The following is a 15,176-nucleotide window of genomic DNA, read 5'->3' on the forward strand; positions in this document are numbered from 1 at the left end:
GCTCAGACAAACACAGTGTGTCTTTCACACTTACTTTAAGGCAACAGTTCTCAACCGTGGCAACTTTAAGGCCATGCTGGCTAGGGAATTCTGGGAGTTGAAGTCTCTGTATCTTAAAGTTGGTAAGGTTGAGAACCATTGCCTTAAAGTACGTGTGAAAGCAGAGTCATCTTTTTAAAGGTTTACACTGAAGCCTGAACCAGGAGAAGGCCTCTTCCAGCTACGGCAGAGACACACTGTGTTTGTGTGAGCTGCAAAACACTTCTTCCCAATCATCCCTGAGTGGTGCAGGGATTTTCCAACCGTGAGCAGTTTTATGGATCTTTGGTCTTATGTTCTTATTTGCAAGCATTCCCAAGCAATTCCTTTACTCTTTGCAAAGCTTGGTATTCCATTGCAAGAGGACCAAGAATGCACAGACTGGATTTGAGGCAATTCAGATGACAAAAGCCCCCCTCCTCCCTTAAAACCCAGAGCTCCTCTCACTTTTTTCAGAGCACTAGAAACCAACAGAAGGCTGTCTTTGAAGCTGCTTTTTTGAACGCCCTGGCAGCTCCATTCTTTGGCAGAAGAGAAAAGAAGAGAACAGAGATGGCCTCTGTTTGTTCAGGGGCTGCATGGCAGGATCCTTTGATCCTTTCTTTCTTTTTAATTAAAACTGTGTCGGGGAAAGTCATCGCTCAGCTCCCTCTCAATGGAGACAAGGCTGGCTTAAAAAACCCCAGCCCCTTCCCCTTTGGAGGGCACAGACTGCAAATCACAGGGCTTTGATTTATGACCGTCATTGCTAGAAGCGAAATTTGAAAAGTGGGATGATCTGAAAATGAGACATTTCTGAATCCTAAAAACAGGACTCCCCCCACTCCTCTGGACTGGCTCCATTCTCTTTCCGGACACCGGGAACCCATCCATCCACTCGCCCTTCCAGGCTCTGGAGCAGACAGACCCAGCCCACATTTGCTTCCATCAAACCCCACAAGGCAGCCGCCAGACGTACCCGTGTTGGCTTCATAGTCTCCAATGAACCTCTTGGTGAGAAACCGCACGACAAGGGCTGCAAAACAACAGAAAAGACGGGGATGTTTAGTGGACCCAGAAATTGCCACAGCAGGTAAAGAGGGGCAGTTAAACGTGCCTCTTCTGTCTCATTATCCCATGAATTTCATTATTAATGTGAGGGATGGGGGTTGGAAAGTCCTCTTGCTGGCTGACTCAGTAGATCATCCCACCGTTTCACAAAGGCAGAGGTTAAGATGCTTGTTCTTAAACCAGGGATGCTTAGATGTGCCCCGTGGGGGGCTCCTGGAAACAGCGAAGGACTGGCGCATGGTGAGCAACTCGCGAGCTCCGTTTTTGGCCATGATGGCCTCTTGCAGCCCTCTGAAAATGGAGCTGGGGGGGGGGAATGGAGCTCACAAGGGCCGTGTGTGGTCCACTGAGCTTTATTTTCGCTGGCCAAAGGCTACAGAAGGCTGTTGTGGCCAAAAATGGAGCTCGTGAGGGCCGTGCACACACCCACCTCAAGCTCTGTTTTTGCTGGCAGACGGGTGCAGGAGGCCGTCACAGCTGAAAATGGAGGTCGGAAGCCCATTTCACTGGCAAAATACTTGAGCCATCACAGGCACTTCCAAAACGAGTGATGTAGAGCGGGCCACGCCCACCCTGACCATGTCCCCCCCAGCCACCCAAAATTAAACACAACCCTGAAGTGGCCCTCAATGAAATTGAGTTTTACACCCCTGTCTTAAACCATCCATGGCTTATTTGAAAAGAAAAATTTAATCACTTAGCACTCCTATATCAATCAGGAGCCAGCCTTGCAGGGAACTTGTCAAAGTGGGTCAAAAAACATCAAGATGGCGGCTTCTGGTTTGGGCGGGGCCTGACGGGGTTGTTGTTTTTAACAGCTCTGAATTCTTGGTTGCGTTAAACTGTCTGAACAGTATCCATCAACTGTTTGGCAGTTTGATTACCTCTTCTCCGGGCCAAGGAGAAGAAGGCAAGCTAGCTATGTTTGGGCAGCGCTCCAATTAACCCCCTCAAAACACAAATCTGGGGATGGGAAGTGGGAGCTGCCCGGCAGGATAGTGATTTCTCCGCGTCAAGGACCTCTTCTGCCTTTTTTGCAGAACAAAGGCACACGCCCACCCTCAGCTCAAAGACTGATTTATTACTGATTTCAAAGCGGGCAGAACTAATACTGGTGAACTTCTAATCATACGTATATATCTTTAACTCCATTTTTTTAAAGAATTTCTTCTGACAATTTACTTGCTAGAAATACACAGAAAATGGCGCCGAACAGCTCTGTAGGAGGGGTCAGGCTCTGATGACATTTCTACGGAGCTCAGAACATTTAAAGATCATTAAAACAGAAGTGATTTATTACCAAACTAAATAGTAATTGCTGGTTAAGCGGCTTGCCTGGATTTACTAATTGGGTGGAGAAGATTAAATTTGTAAAGGTTTCTAAGCAGGAAAATTCCCCCCTTAACACGTCTAAAAGAGCTGGAAATTTGCCTGCTCCTGGAACTAAATTACAATCACTACTCCCCCCCTACTCCTGCAGGGGAGCCTTTGACCTGAAAATTTTTTCCAAAAAGAATTAGCCGAGGCTTTAAAAAATCATGCAGCTGTGATGGAAATTAAAATAAAGGAAGAGATATCTGCTGCTCATAAAGAATTGGCAGAAGAGCTTATGGAGTCGGTTCAGACTCAGAACCAGCAAATTAGAGACAATATTCTTGTGGCTTTTAATTTTAATCGGGTTATGTCTCGGGAATTGAAGATAGATTAGAAGATCTTAGTGATTCTAATATTAATCTGATAATGAAAATGGATGTGGTTCATGTTCTGGCGATGCAGAACATGAAATCATAATGCTGCAGTATAGACAGATGGAACTTGCCTTAAGGATATGAGGCCTTCAAGAGAAAAATCAAGAAAATTTGAAGCAGATCTTCTCAGAAGCCTTTGATCAATTGATGGGAAGGCCAGGAGGGAATTTTGAATGGCAAATTGACAAGATATATCGTGTTAACTCCTGGCTTGCCAGACAAAAGCAACTCCCAAGAGACATTGTGGTGTATTTTGCTACAAGAGATATGAGGAATTTGATATTGCAAAAGTCTTACAAAACTAAGCTTCAAATTGGGGGTCAGGAGGTGACTGTTTTGAAGGAAATGCCACCTAAAATGTTGAGATCGAGAAAAGATTATGCCTTCTTAGTCGATGAGCTCAAAAATCGTCAACTACAGTTCAGATGGGAGGCACCAGCCGGACTTGCAGTTACCTACCAGGGGCAAAGATATCGTCTCAACTCAGTATGGAAGGCTCGAGATTTTTACAATAATATATTGAAGGCTGGACATCCTCCCCCCATCCTGGATCCAGAGAAAAAGAACAAGAAGGACAGGATAGACAGCAAGCCACCCAAGGATCATCAAGGCTGGACCAACTTCCTCTTTCAGAGCTACAAGGAGCCAAGGAGCAAAGACAAACCTGTGTGATTACGAGGCGAATGGAACAAGAGTTAAAAAAGCAACAAGCCTCACAACAAATACGTGTTACCATCCAAGAAGCCACAGGTCTTAGTTCAGAAGCAGTGGGTGGAGCCAGGCCGAAAATCAAGCTTCAGGATTTCCAGATGGCTCTTAAAAAGCTTCAGGGAACTAAAGCTGACAACTAAGTTCTTAACCTGGAATGTTAATGGTTTAAATTCCCCACAGAAAAGGAAGAAAATAAATCACTATCTGAAACAATTTAAGAATGACATAATTTGCCTGCAAGAGACTCATATTAGAGCAACTGACCAGAAGTACTTGATTAATACAAGACTTGGACAACACTTTATAGCCTCTGCTCTTGAGAAGAAAAATGGTATAGTTATTTACTTAAGAAAGGACATGAAAGCCAAATTAATTGAAGCAGACTCTCAAGGAAGATATATTGCAATAGAACTGGTACTAGAAGGGAAAAGGATACTTCTAATTGGAATATGTGCTCCCAATCAACAACAAGATAAATTTTATAAAATGCTCCATACTAAGTTAGTACATTGGGGCTATAGATCTTGCATATTATTGGGTGACTGGAACGGTGTTATGGATACCAAGAAAGACAAGAAGGGTCTCCGGCAAAATATCCAAATGCGAGCAAAATTACCTAAGTCCTTTTTTGATATGATGGACGATTTTGAACTGAGAGACATCTGGCGAGAAAGGAATGCAGAAGAATACGACTTTACATTTTTTTCCGATGCACACCAATCCTTTTCTAGGATTGACTTTATACTAACAACCAATGATTTGCTTTCTAGGGTAAAGAAGACAAAGATATGTTCCAGAGCCTTATCAGATCATAATCCGGTTTGGATGGAGTTGGAATTTGGGACGCAAGCAAGAAGGACTTGGAGATTGAACGAAAACTTATTTAGATATGAGAAAAATATTAATGAATGTAAAAAATTGTTAATATTTTGTTTTTAATATGAATAAGGGTACATCTATGGAAATGGTTTGGGACGCAAGTAAAGCGTACATGCGAGGAGTTCTGATAAATTTAAATAGGTTACATAGACATAAACAGGGGGAAAAGAGAATTGAACTAGAAGACAAAATCAGGAAGAGAGAACAGAAGTTAATACTAAAACCAGGAGACAAGAAGATTAAAGAAGCAATTACTTTATTAAGAGAGCAATTTAATATGCTGATGTCAGCAAAACATAACACTTTTTGTAATGCAAATAAATCTGGTAGATGGTTAGCATATTTGAGTAGGAAAAAACAGAAATCTTGTAATATATTGAAATTACATTATAAAGGGAAGGAAGTGTATTAACAGGATGAGATCCAAAAGGCCTTTCGTGAATTTTTTACAGGATTGTACACGAATGACAAAATACAAGGTTTAGATATAGATAGATACTTGGATAAAGAAAAAATACCTAGTTAAAGACAAGCAGAAGGAGAGATTGAATCAACCAATAACCTCGGGGGAAATTCTCCAGGTAGTTAAACAGTTAAAGGTAGGGAAAGCACCAGGTACAGATGGCCTGACATCAGCTTATTACAAAAATTTACAATTAGAAATGGTAGAACCTCTCAAGGAATTATTCAATGATCCAAATGGAAGGGAAGGTACCTCCATCTTGGAACACAGCCTTTATATCCCTGATACCAAAAGAGGATCAAGATCTGATTCAACCAAAAAACTACAGACCTATATCATTACTTAATATAGATTATAATTTTTTACTAAAATACTAGCGAATAGGTTAATGTTGGTTATTCAGCAATTGATTCATAATGTTCAAACAGGTTTTATACAAGGGAGACAAATGAGAAGTAATGTAAGACAAATTGTTAATATACTGGAATATTTGGGAAAGAATAACAAAATACCTGCTGCGCTTATATTTCTAGATGCCGAGAAAGCCTTTGATCGAGTGAATTGGCAATTTTTATTGAAAATAATGCAAAAAATGCAAATAGGAGAGCATTTTTTACAATCAATTAAAACAATATATCAGGAACAAACAGCTCAAATCATAGTCGATGGAAGCTTAACAGATTCATTTAAAATCGAGAAAAGTACAAGGCAGGGTTGTCCCTTATCCCCATTACTGTTTATCATAACTTTGGAACTATTGTTGAACAAAATACGGGGATCAGATGATTTACAGGGAGTCAAGATTAGGCATCAAGAATATAGAGTACGTGCTTTCACAGATGACTTGGTTATAACACTAACCCAACCACAGGAATCTAGTAAGGTTTTAATGAATATGATTAATCAATACGGCCAAGTGTCTGGATTTAAAATAAATTTAGGGAAAACAAAGATGCTAGTTACAAATATGAACACTAAACAAAGGGAAGACTTAGAAGGAATGACAGGATGTGAAATAGTTAAAAAGGTCAAATATTTAGGAGTATATATTTCAACTTCAAATGGGAAGCTATATAAGTATAATTATGAACCACTATGGCGTAGCATACAGACAGAGATGAAAAATTGGGAGAAATTACAATTATTTTTGCTGGGAAGGATAGCAGCGGTGAAAATGAATATTCTACCTAAATTTTTATTTCTTTTTCAAATGATACCAATACTTTAAAAATATGTGAATTTGCTAGAATGGCAGAAGGGCATTAATAAATTTGTATGGGCAGTGAAGTTGGTTTGCTGGGTGTATGAGTGTATGAATGTGAGAGAAAATGTGCCCATTTTTAATTTATTCTATTGTATTTTAGTAATTAGTGTGGGGTGTGTCTGAAGAGAGTGTTTGATCGGTGAGTATGGTAGGACCGGGGATGCGACCTGGAGTCCCCTCCACTGAGTGCAGAAGCAGAAGTTGATGGGGGCCCAGACTCACCTCCCGTCCTGGTGTGAATGGAATACATGACCTGCCAGGAAGAATGGGGGCCATGGGAGAGCGGGTGGGGTCTATGGGGATAGGGGGACGTCGGAGCATTTCGGTCACGACTGGGAGGGGCAGATATGGCGGGAGCTGTAGGGCTAGCCATTACCGGGGAAGAAGGACTCGTTACATTACAGCAGTTGCTTGTTCCAGCCCCTCAGGCTCAACTCAAGGATCTAGTGTCAGAGGATTACAGGGCCCTGGTCTCAGGTTGTTGTTGCTAAATGCCAGGTCGGTTGTGAACAAAGCCCCCCTCGTCCGGGATCTAATATTGGACGAGGAGGCAGACCTGGCATGTATAACCGAAACCTGGCTGGGCCAAGAGGGGGGTGTCCCCCTCTCAGAAATGTGTCCAGATGGGTTTCAGGTACTCCACCAACCACGACATCAAGAAAGGGGTGGGGGAGTAGCAGTTATCGTCTGAAGGTCATTAGTTCCTCGCAGGATCCCTGCCCCAGAGATTGTGGGGTGTGAGTCTCTCCTCTTGAAGTTGGACCTAAGGGTTCAATTGGGCTTGCTGTTGACGTCCCTGCCTCCCAGCTGCATCACGACAGCCCTGCCTGTGCTGCTAGAGGCAGTAGCCAGGTTGGCGGTGGAGTTCCCCAGACTTATAGTATTGGGGGACTTTAATCTGCTGTCTCTCGGTGAACACTCAGATGGGGCACAGGAGTTCATGGCTTCCATGACAACCATGGACTTGACCCAGGTAGTTCAAGGTCCGACTCATAGGGCGGGACACACACTTGACCTTGTATTTCTCTTGGGGCAGTGGAGACGTGATATTGATTTAAGGGGAATAGAGACCTTGCCCTTGTCATGGTCAGATCACTCCTTGCTGAGGCTTGACTTCATGACACTACTCCCCCATTGCAGGGAGGTGGAGCCAATTAAGTGGTTCCGCCCCAGGCACCTGATGAACCCAGAGGGATTTCAGAGGGAGCTTGGAGAGATACCTGACTCCCTTGTCCGCAACCCGGCCGAGTCTTTGATCGATCACTATTAAGAGCCTTTATTAGGACTTATCTAGTGGTGATACGGGCGGCAAAATGTACACATTTTCCGCTCTTATTGCGTCCACGGAATCTCGCCCAGCCGCCCTGTTTAGGGTGACCCGCTCCCTTCTGAAAGGTGATGAGGCGCGGGAACCCTTGCAGGGAAGAGCTGAGGAGTTCGTTCAGTTTCTGTCGGATAAAATCACTCAGATTCGGACAGACCTGGACTCCGCTTGGGCAGTACCAGCCGAGATGCCGAGGGCTAGTCTTAATCAGATTTTTTGGGATGAGTTTGAATTTGTCACCCCTGAGGAAGTGGACAAGGCCATGGGAGCGATGAGTGCCTCCACCTGTTTACTGGACCCGTGCCCCTCCTGGCTGGTTTTGACCAGCAGAGAGGTGACACAAGGCTGGCTCCAACGATTACCAACACATCTTTGCAGGAGGGGTTTTTCCCGCAACCATTAAAGGAAGCAGTGGTAAGACCCCTCCTCAAGAAGCCTTCCCTGGACCCAGTTATTTTGAAAAACTATCGTCCCGTCTCCAACCTTCCTTTTTTAGGGAAGGTTGTTGAGAAGGTGGTGGCGCTTCAACTCCGATGGGCCTTGAATGAAACGGATTATCTAGACTCCTTTCAGTCTGGTTTCAGGCTTGGGTACAGCACGGAAACCGCTTTGGTCGCCCTGACCGATGATCTCTGGCGGGCCAGGGATAGAGGATATTCCTCTATCCTGGTGCTTCTTGACCTCTCAGTGGCTTTTGATACCATCGACCATGGCATCCTTCTGCGACGCCTAGAGGAGGTGGGAGTGAGAGGCACCGTTTTACGGTGGTTCTCCTCTTACCTCTCTGACAGGTCGCAGTCGGTGTTGGTCAGGGGGCAAAGGTCGACCCCTAGGCCCCTCAAATGTGGTGTGCCACAGGGTTCGGTCTTGTCCCCCCTCCTATTTAACATCTACATGAAGCTGCTGGGTGAGATCATGCGACAGCATGGGGTAAAGTACCATCAATATGCCGATGATACTCAATTATATCTTTCTGCCCCTTGCCAGCTCAGTGAAGCGGTGGACGTGATGTGCCGATGCCTGGAGGCTGTTAGGATCTGGATGGGGGCGAACAAACTTGTGCTCAATCCTGATAAGACTGAGTGGCTTTGGATGTTGCCCCCGAAGGACTGCTTGGACAGTCCATCCTTAACCCTGGGGGGTGAAAATTTACGCCCCTCAGAGAGGGCTTGCAATTTGGGAGTCCTCCTGGATTCGCAGCTGAAATTGGAACATCATCTGTCGGCTGTGACCAGGGGGGCCTTTGCCCAAGTTCGTCTGGTGCACCAATTGCGGCCCTATTTGGACCGGGATGCGCTTCTTAGTCACTCATGCCCTTGTCACCTTGAGGCTGGATTATTGTAACGTGCTCTACATGGGGCTACCCTTGAAAAGCGTTCGGAGACTGCAGTTAGTCCAGAATGAGGCCGCACGGGCGATATTGGGTGTGCCGAGGTACACCCACATTACACCTATCCTCCGTGAGCTGCACTGGCTACCAATTGGTCTCCGGACTCAATTCAAGGTGTTGGTTATTACCTTTAAAGCCCTACATGGCTTAGGGCCAGGATACCTTCGAGACCGCCTGCTGACACATACCTCCCAGCAACCAGTAAGATCCCACAGATTGGGCCTCCTTCAGATGCTGTCGGCCAAACAATGTCGGCTGGCGGGCCCTCGGAAGAGAGCCTTCTCTGTGGCTGCTCCGACTCTTTGGAACCAGCTCCCCCCGGAAATCCGGACCATACCCACTCTCATGGCCTTCAGGAAAGCTGTAAAACCTTGGCTGTTCCGGCAGGCCTGGGGCTATTGACCTCACTGCTGAGATCCGGCCCCGACTAGAATGAATGTATGAGGGGTGTCTGTTGTTTTTAAATTGTTTTGTTGTTATGTGTTTTTTATACTTCTTGTAAGCCGCCCAGAGTCCTTTGGGATTGGGCAGCATATAAAAACTCCAAATAAATAAATAAGAAGTTCAGAATAAAACTAAAAATAATGCAAGATGTGCGTGAGAGAGGAGGTTTGAAATTACCCAATTTAAAACTATATTATGAAGCAGTAGTTTTATCGTTAATTAGTGACTGGATTAACTTAACAGATGATAGAATACTTAATATCGAAGGGCATGATTTGGTATATGGCTGGCATGCTTACTTGCTATATAACAAAAAGGTAGATAAGAACTTTAAAAGTCATATTTTAAGGAATGCTCTACTGCGGGTCTGGAAAAAGTATCAATACAAATTAAATGACAAGATACCCATGTGGGCAATTCCTAGACACACAATAGAAAACATAAATATAGTACAAAAACAGGATGTAATTACATACAGACAGCTTCTTACCTTAGAAAGAGGTGTACTACAATTAAAACCCTTGAATGTACTAAAAGAGGAAAAGGTAATTCAAACATGGTTTCAGTATGGGCAGTTACAGGCCAGATGGAAAAGAGATCAAAAAAACAGTTTTATGCAAGATGAGGATAATTTACTAAAACAAATCAGAAATCAAAGTTCAATGCATATAAAGAGACTATATAATGCATTAATAGAAATGGATTCGGAAACAGAATTAAAGACTGTATGATAAAGTGGGCCCAAAATTTTGAAGAACCAATAATGTTGGATACATAGGAAAAGATCTGGGTAAGAAATGTAAAGTTTACACAAGCCCAAAATTTGAGAGAAAATTTTTATAAGATGTTTTATAGATGGCATCTAGATCCTAAAAAACTGGCCTCTATGTATCCGAATTTACAACCTAAATGCTGGAGATGTGACTGTGCTGATGCTACTTACTTTCAGCCGTACCACTGCAGTGGCCATTTTGGCTTTTTCAACCTGCCTTGCAAAACCCCTGAAATCATGCCACACCAGCCAGCACATCGTTAACAAGATCATTATCTTTATTATTACACCATGTACATCCCTGCAGATCTGAGTTGTAATACAACACACACATTGTATTCAACAGAATAAAAATAGTCTGGAGTTGAACTGTGGAATCCTTGCTGTCTGGGAACTTTTTTCTTTTTGCAGATGTTTCATGACCGAACTAGGTAACATCATCAGTACTAGAAGGGAGTGGGGTTTGTGGAGTGAAGGAGGAGATGAAGAAGGCAGAATGAGAGGGAGGAAGGGGAAGAGTGGTGGTCCCTGCTCAGAGGTGGTATTCAGCCAGTTCTGACAGGTTCAGGAGAACCGATAGCAGATATTTTGAGTAGTTCGGAGAACTGGCAAATATGCTCGCTGCCTCCCAGCTGATCTTCTTTTGTAGTGGGGAGGGAAGGGGGATTTTGCAGTATCCTTCCCTTGTCATGCCCACCAAGCCACACCCACAGAGCCCGTAATCACCCTGCTGCTCTCTGAAGTTGGTTGTTTTCTTGCAGATGTTTCATTACCCAATAGTGACTTTATCAGAGCACAGGACTCTGCACACTGTATTTTCAAAAGAATCTCCAATCAAAAGAAAATATATCTAAAATGGCTCTCAAAAACATTCAGAACCATTTAAACTCCCAAAATCAGAAAACATCCCACAAATGGGAGGAAAATGGAGAAGTTGGAGAGAGCTGCCCTCTTCTAACCAGTGGGCACAGTTGTGTACCTTGACACAGATTGTTTGGAGTCCCAGAGAGTGAGACTATTGATTTGTCACCCAAGTAAACTGTGCTCAGGTTGGGGACAGATCCATATGTGTTCACTAGGAGTCGACACTGACTTCCCCATCCCCTTTTCTCCTGTTCTCCTTTTCCTTCTTCTTCCCCATCTCCATCTCCTCCTTCTTCCCCATCCCCATCCCCTTCTTCTTCCCTATCCCCTTCCCCTTCTTCCATCCCCTTTCCCTTAAGGATCTCTTTTCATCAAACTGAAGGTCTCCCCAACATTTCACCTCTGCCTGAAGTTTCTTTCACATGAAGGAACGCAATGGGTCTCTTGAACCCCTTGCCAAAGGCTCTTGGGGAAGATGCCTTTCAGATTTCAGCCTGCGCCTCTCACACTGGCAGCCCCAGCAAACCACATGACGGAGTGTCCCAGTTGGGGGCACTGGATGTTATGGGAGGTTAGGCCAGGAAACCTTTTTGCTATAAATTTTCTATTGTGTTTTCCCACTTTGAAAAGGCTCCCATTTTATTTCTTTTTGCCTGGCTTTCTCGCATTCTTTCGCCAGGGAAGCTGGGAAAAGGTGACCCTTCACCACAGTGTCACTCTTGTCACAACTCATTGTGCTTCCTTGACTAAGTGGAATTTCTTACAGCAGAGGTTTTTCCCCCCTGCCCTGCTTATTCCTTTGAGGAAATGGGTCACATGAGCACAAGGCATTTTCTTCCAAGCAAAAGGCAAGGCAGAAAGAGCTCGGGTTTCATACCACTTTTGTGTGGGTGGATGGCTGTGAAATCATCTGTTGGAAGCTGAGTCTACATGGGAAGATCCAAGCATGCATGGAAAGCTTCAGAAACATGATGTTCCCTTGACTTCGCTTGTGTGAAAGATTATGACGTTCCCTGGGAAGAAGGAAGGAAGGAGGAAGGAGGCAGCTAACCCTTGTGCTCCCCATCAGTTTTCCCATGCAACTGCTCCCAAATGGAAATCTAGCTTCTCTGGATAAACATTCCTCAACTTTGGCGTCTTTAAGATGAGTGGACTTTGAGTCCCAGAATTCCCCAGCAAGCATGCTAGCTAAGGAATTCTGGGAACTGAAGTTGCTACCATAGAGGCACCCTGCTTTAGATCTCCTGCCAGACTCTGAGATCCAGAAATAAACTGGCTGGGAAAACAGACTCTTAAAAGGGGTTATAGCAGTTGAAAATCAGAGTGCATGGAAGGACCCATGACCTTGATATTGTCACTTCTCTTTGTCACATTCCCACTTACACACATAAACCAGGGGTGAAATGTTACTGGTATAGACTGGTTCACCTGAACCAGAAGTAAAAAATGCTACCAGTTCGGGCGAATCGGTATTTTCGATGATCAGCTGTGACGTGCAATTTATATTAGCTAAAATCGTTGGATTTCCTGCTTTCTAGCTAATCTAAATCGTGTGCCACAGCGGATTCCCCCCCTCGCTGTTTGCAGATTCAGAAGGCTTCAAAATGTTCCTTTTTTAGCACTGTCCGGGCGCACCTTAGGTGTACCTGTGCACCCTCGGTAGCAGACTCACTGAACAGGTAGCAGACTTCAGAGGATTTCACCACTGACATAAACCCTCATCCTTGGCAAATGGGAATACATGAGCTACATCTAGTAAGATTCATCACAGTGATTTGGCTACTGAATTTTGTTTCACCCAGATTACATTCCCAAAGTGTCCAAGAAGCCCTGCCAAGATGCCAAGACCAGTCATGAAGACCAAAGAGGCCACCTTGGCCACACAGAGTCCTTGGGTGTGGTTTGGGGAATGTTCATAGTTCACACCTAAGGAAGGCAAATCCTGATGACTGCCGAGATCTTTCAACCATCCCAGTCATGGTTGTTCCAAGGGTGCTTTTCCAAAAGGAAACTGAACTTCCTTAGTCTTTTCTTTGAGAACGTTTTGCTTCTCATCCAATAAGCTTTTTCAGTTTTAACTCAGAACTTCAGTTAGAACTGAATTCACTTCCTGGATGAGAAGCGGGATGTTTTCAAAGGAAAAAAACAAGGAAGTCCAGTTCCCGCTTGGAAAAGCAATTTTGGAGTAAATTCTGGTGGTTGCTGAGAGAGCCTGGGGTCCTGTTTTAAGGAGGACTTTGAAAGCCTGTCCAGTCCAGATCCAGGCTCCAAGAGAAGACTATGAAGTAAGAGAGGAACAAGGCCAAGAATGGTCTCTTCTGCAGGCAACAGCATCTGGAGATTAGAGATTAAATACCATAGTCCACTTTGTCACTCTCTTCCCCATTCAGGTACGAAATCCAGCATGTCTTTTAAAATGACAATCATGCCCATATTTGTATTTGTTCTTCTGAAAGAGCCCATCATCTCTGTCCTCTTGGTCAAAGGTATTTAAGGGCCGTTCCTCCTAAGATCTCAGGATACAATCCAGAATTCTTCACAATGAGCTACCCCCGCAGGTGAAAACTCTCCACTTCATGAAACAATCTGGGGATGTTGAGACAGCTTTTTCCCAAATGCAACTTGTGCCCCCCCTCCCACCTGCCCAAAGGAGTGGTTTGTGGAACCTTGCCCAAGCACTTCTTCTCCTTTGGTGTCTGCTGGATTCTGCTACCTTTCACCAGGCACTTGTCTTCCTTCAGCAGCAGACATGTCCATCTTATTTTGCCCTAGGAGGCAACCCACATCTTAGGAGCTGGAACCCCCAGTGTCTCCTGATCTACTTCCAACAAAGGATCGTGCAAAAGTTCGCCAATTAAGGTACAAGATTTCTGCATGCAGGGATCTCTTTTCCTACTTCCAGAGACCTTCCTCCAACCCTCAAGAAGTCTGAGCTGATGGTTGTCAGGCACATTGGGTAGACCAGACAGTAAACACAGACAGATAAGCTAATCCCACTTTATTGTAAAGCTAGAGAATCTAGCCAGTCTGAAAGTACAAATCTCCCACTGTCTACTGCCAATTACCTCCACTAGGCCAATAAGATCCCATAGATTAGGCCTCCTCCGAATTCCATCTGCCGGCCAATGTCGACTGGCAACTACCCGGAGGAGAGCCTTCTTGGTGGCTGCTCCGACCCTCTGGAACGAACTCCCCATGGAGATTCGTACCCTCACCACCCTCCGGACCTTCCACATAGCCCTTACGTCCTGGCTGTCCCGACAGGCCTGGGGCTAAAGACTCCAACCCCACTCGAATAGTATGACTGTTGTGCTTTTTTAATGATGTATTGTCTTCATGTTTGTAACTTGTTTGTCCTTCCCTCCCCCTGAATTGTGAGCCGCCCTGAGTCCCCTCAGGGAAAAGGGCGGCATACAAATAAAGTATCTATCTATCTATCTGTCTCCTTTACTGCTTGAGAAACTAGGGGGGTCTCTTCAGAATCTCTCCATCCATTACCCTTCTGTGGGCTCTGCTGTCTCTTATTTGACTGTTCCCTAGGCAGCATCTCTTCACCTTGTCACCCAAGGTCCTTCCCACATACAACAACACTGATTTAATGGGTGCCCCAAAATATTGTTGGCTGATTCTCACTTGGCCTCCTCCAATACCAGCCAGTATGATGTAATTAATGGTTAAGCATTGAACTGCCACTGGAGATACCAGGCCCAAACCTACCCGCATCCACAGGAGGCACTTTAGACCAGGAACTCTCCCTCTCCCAGCCTACAGTAGGGGCCAAAAGTGTCAGAAGCGACCCAGCAATAAAATCTAGTTAATCTACACTTTTTGGAAAAGTGTATTTTCTAAAACTAGCTAAAAACACCACTTTTTGGGGGGAAGTAGTACCATGAGATTATACATCAATGGAAAGATAATTTAATCAAGAATGTAATGCAATAACTTTGATGAAGGATTTGCTATTAGAATAGCAGATATGAAGAAGAAAAGTGAAGCAAGATATACAAAAATTATCACCATAGAAAAAATGAGATATACAAAAATTATCACGTCAGTTAATACTTAGTTGGGTAACCTTTAGCATGAATTACAGCCTTACAACGTCTTCCCATGGAGTGGACCAAGTCTTTTAGTTCTGCAGCTGTTATAATGTGAAACCAAAATTGAATGATTGCTTCTATTAACTAGATTTTATTGCTGGGTTGCTTCTGACTTCTTTAGTCGACTC

General features: G+C 44.3%; 1 protein-coding gene across 1 annotated transcript in view; it reads right to left on the bottom strand.

Moving 5' to 3' along the window:
* LOC106544396 (ras-like protein family member 11A-like) overlaps positions 1–15,176 on the bottom strand; it is a 32,594-nt gene that overhangs the window by 14,789 nt on the left and 2,629 nt on the right. Inside the window, exon 2 of the mRNA XM_087727825.1 lies at positions 998–1,054. Coding sequence (XP_087583951.1) covers positions 998–1,054 — 57 coding nt within the window. The remainder of the gene's footprint in view (positions 1–997; positions 1,055–15,176) is intronic.

Source organism: Thamnophis sirtalis, unplaced genomic scaffold (assembly GCF_051295495.1).
Source record: "Thamnophis sirtalis isolate CommonGarterSnake01/CBP01778 unplaced genomic scaffold, rThaSir2_p1.2 scaffold_13, whole genome shotgun sequence".
Classification (NCBI taxonomy): Eukaryota; Metazoa; Chordata; class Lepidosauria; order Squamata; family Natricidae; genus Thamnophis; species Thamnophis sirtalis.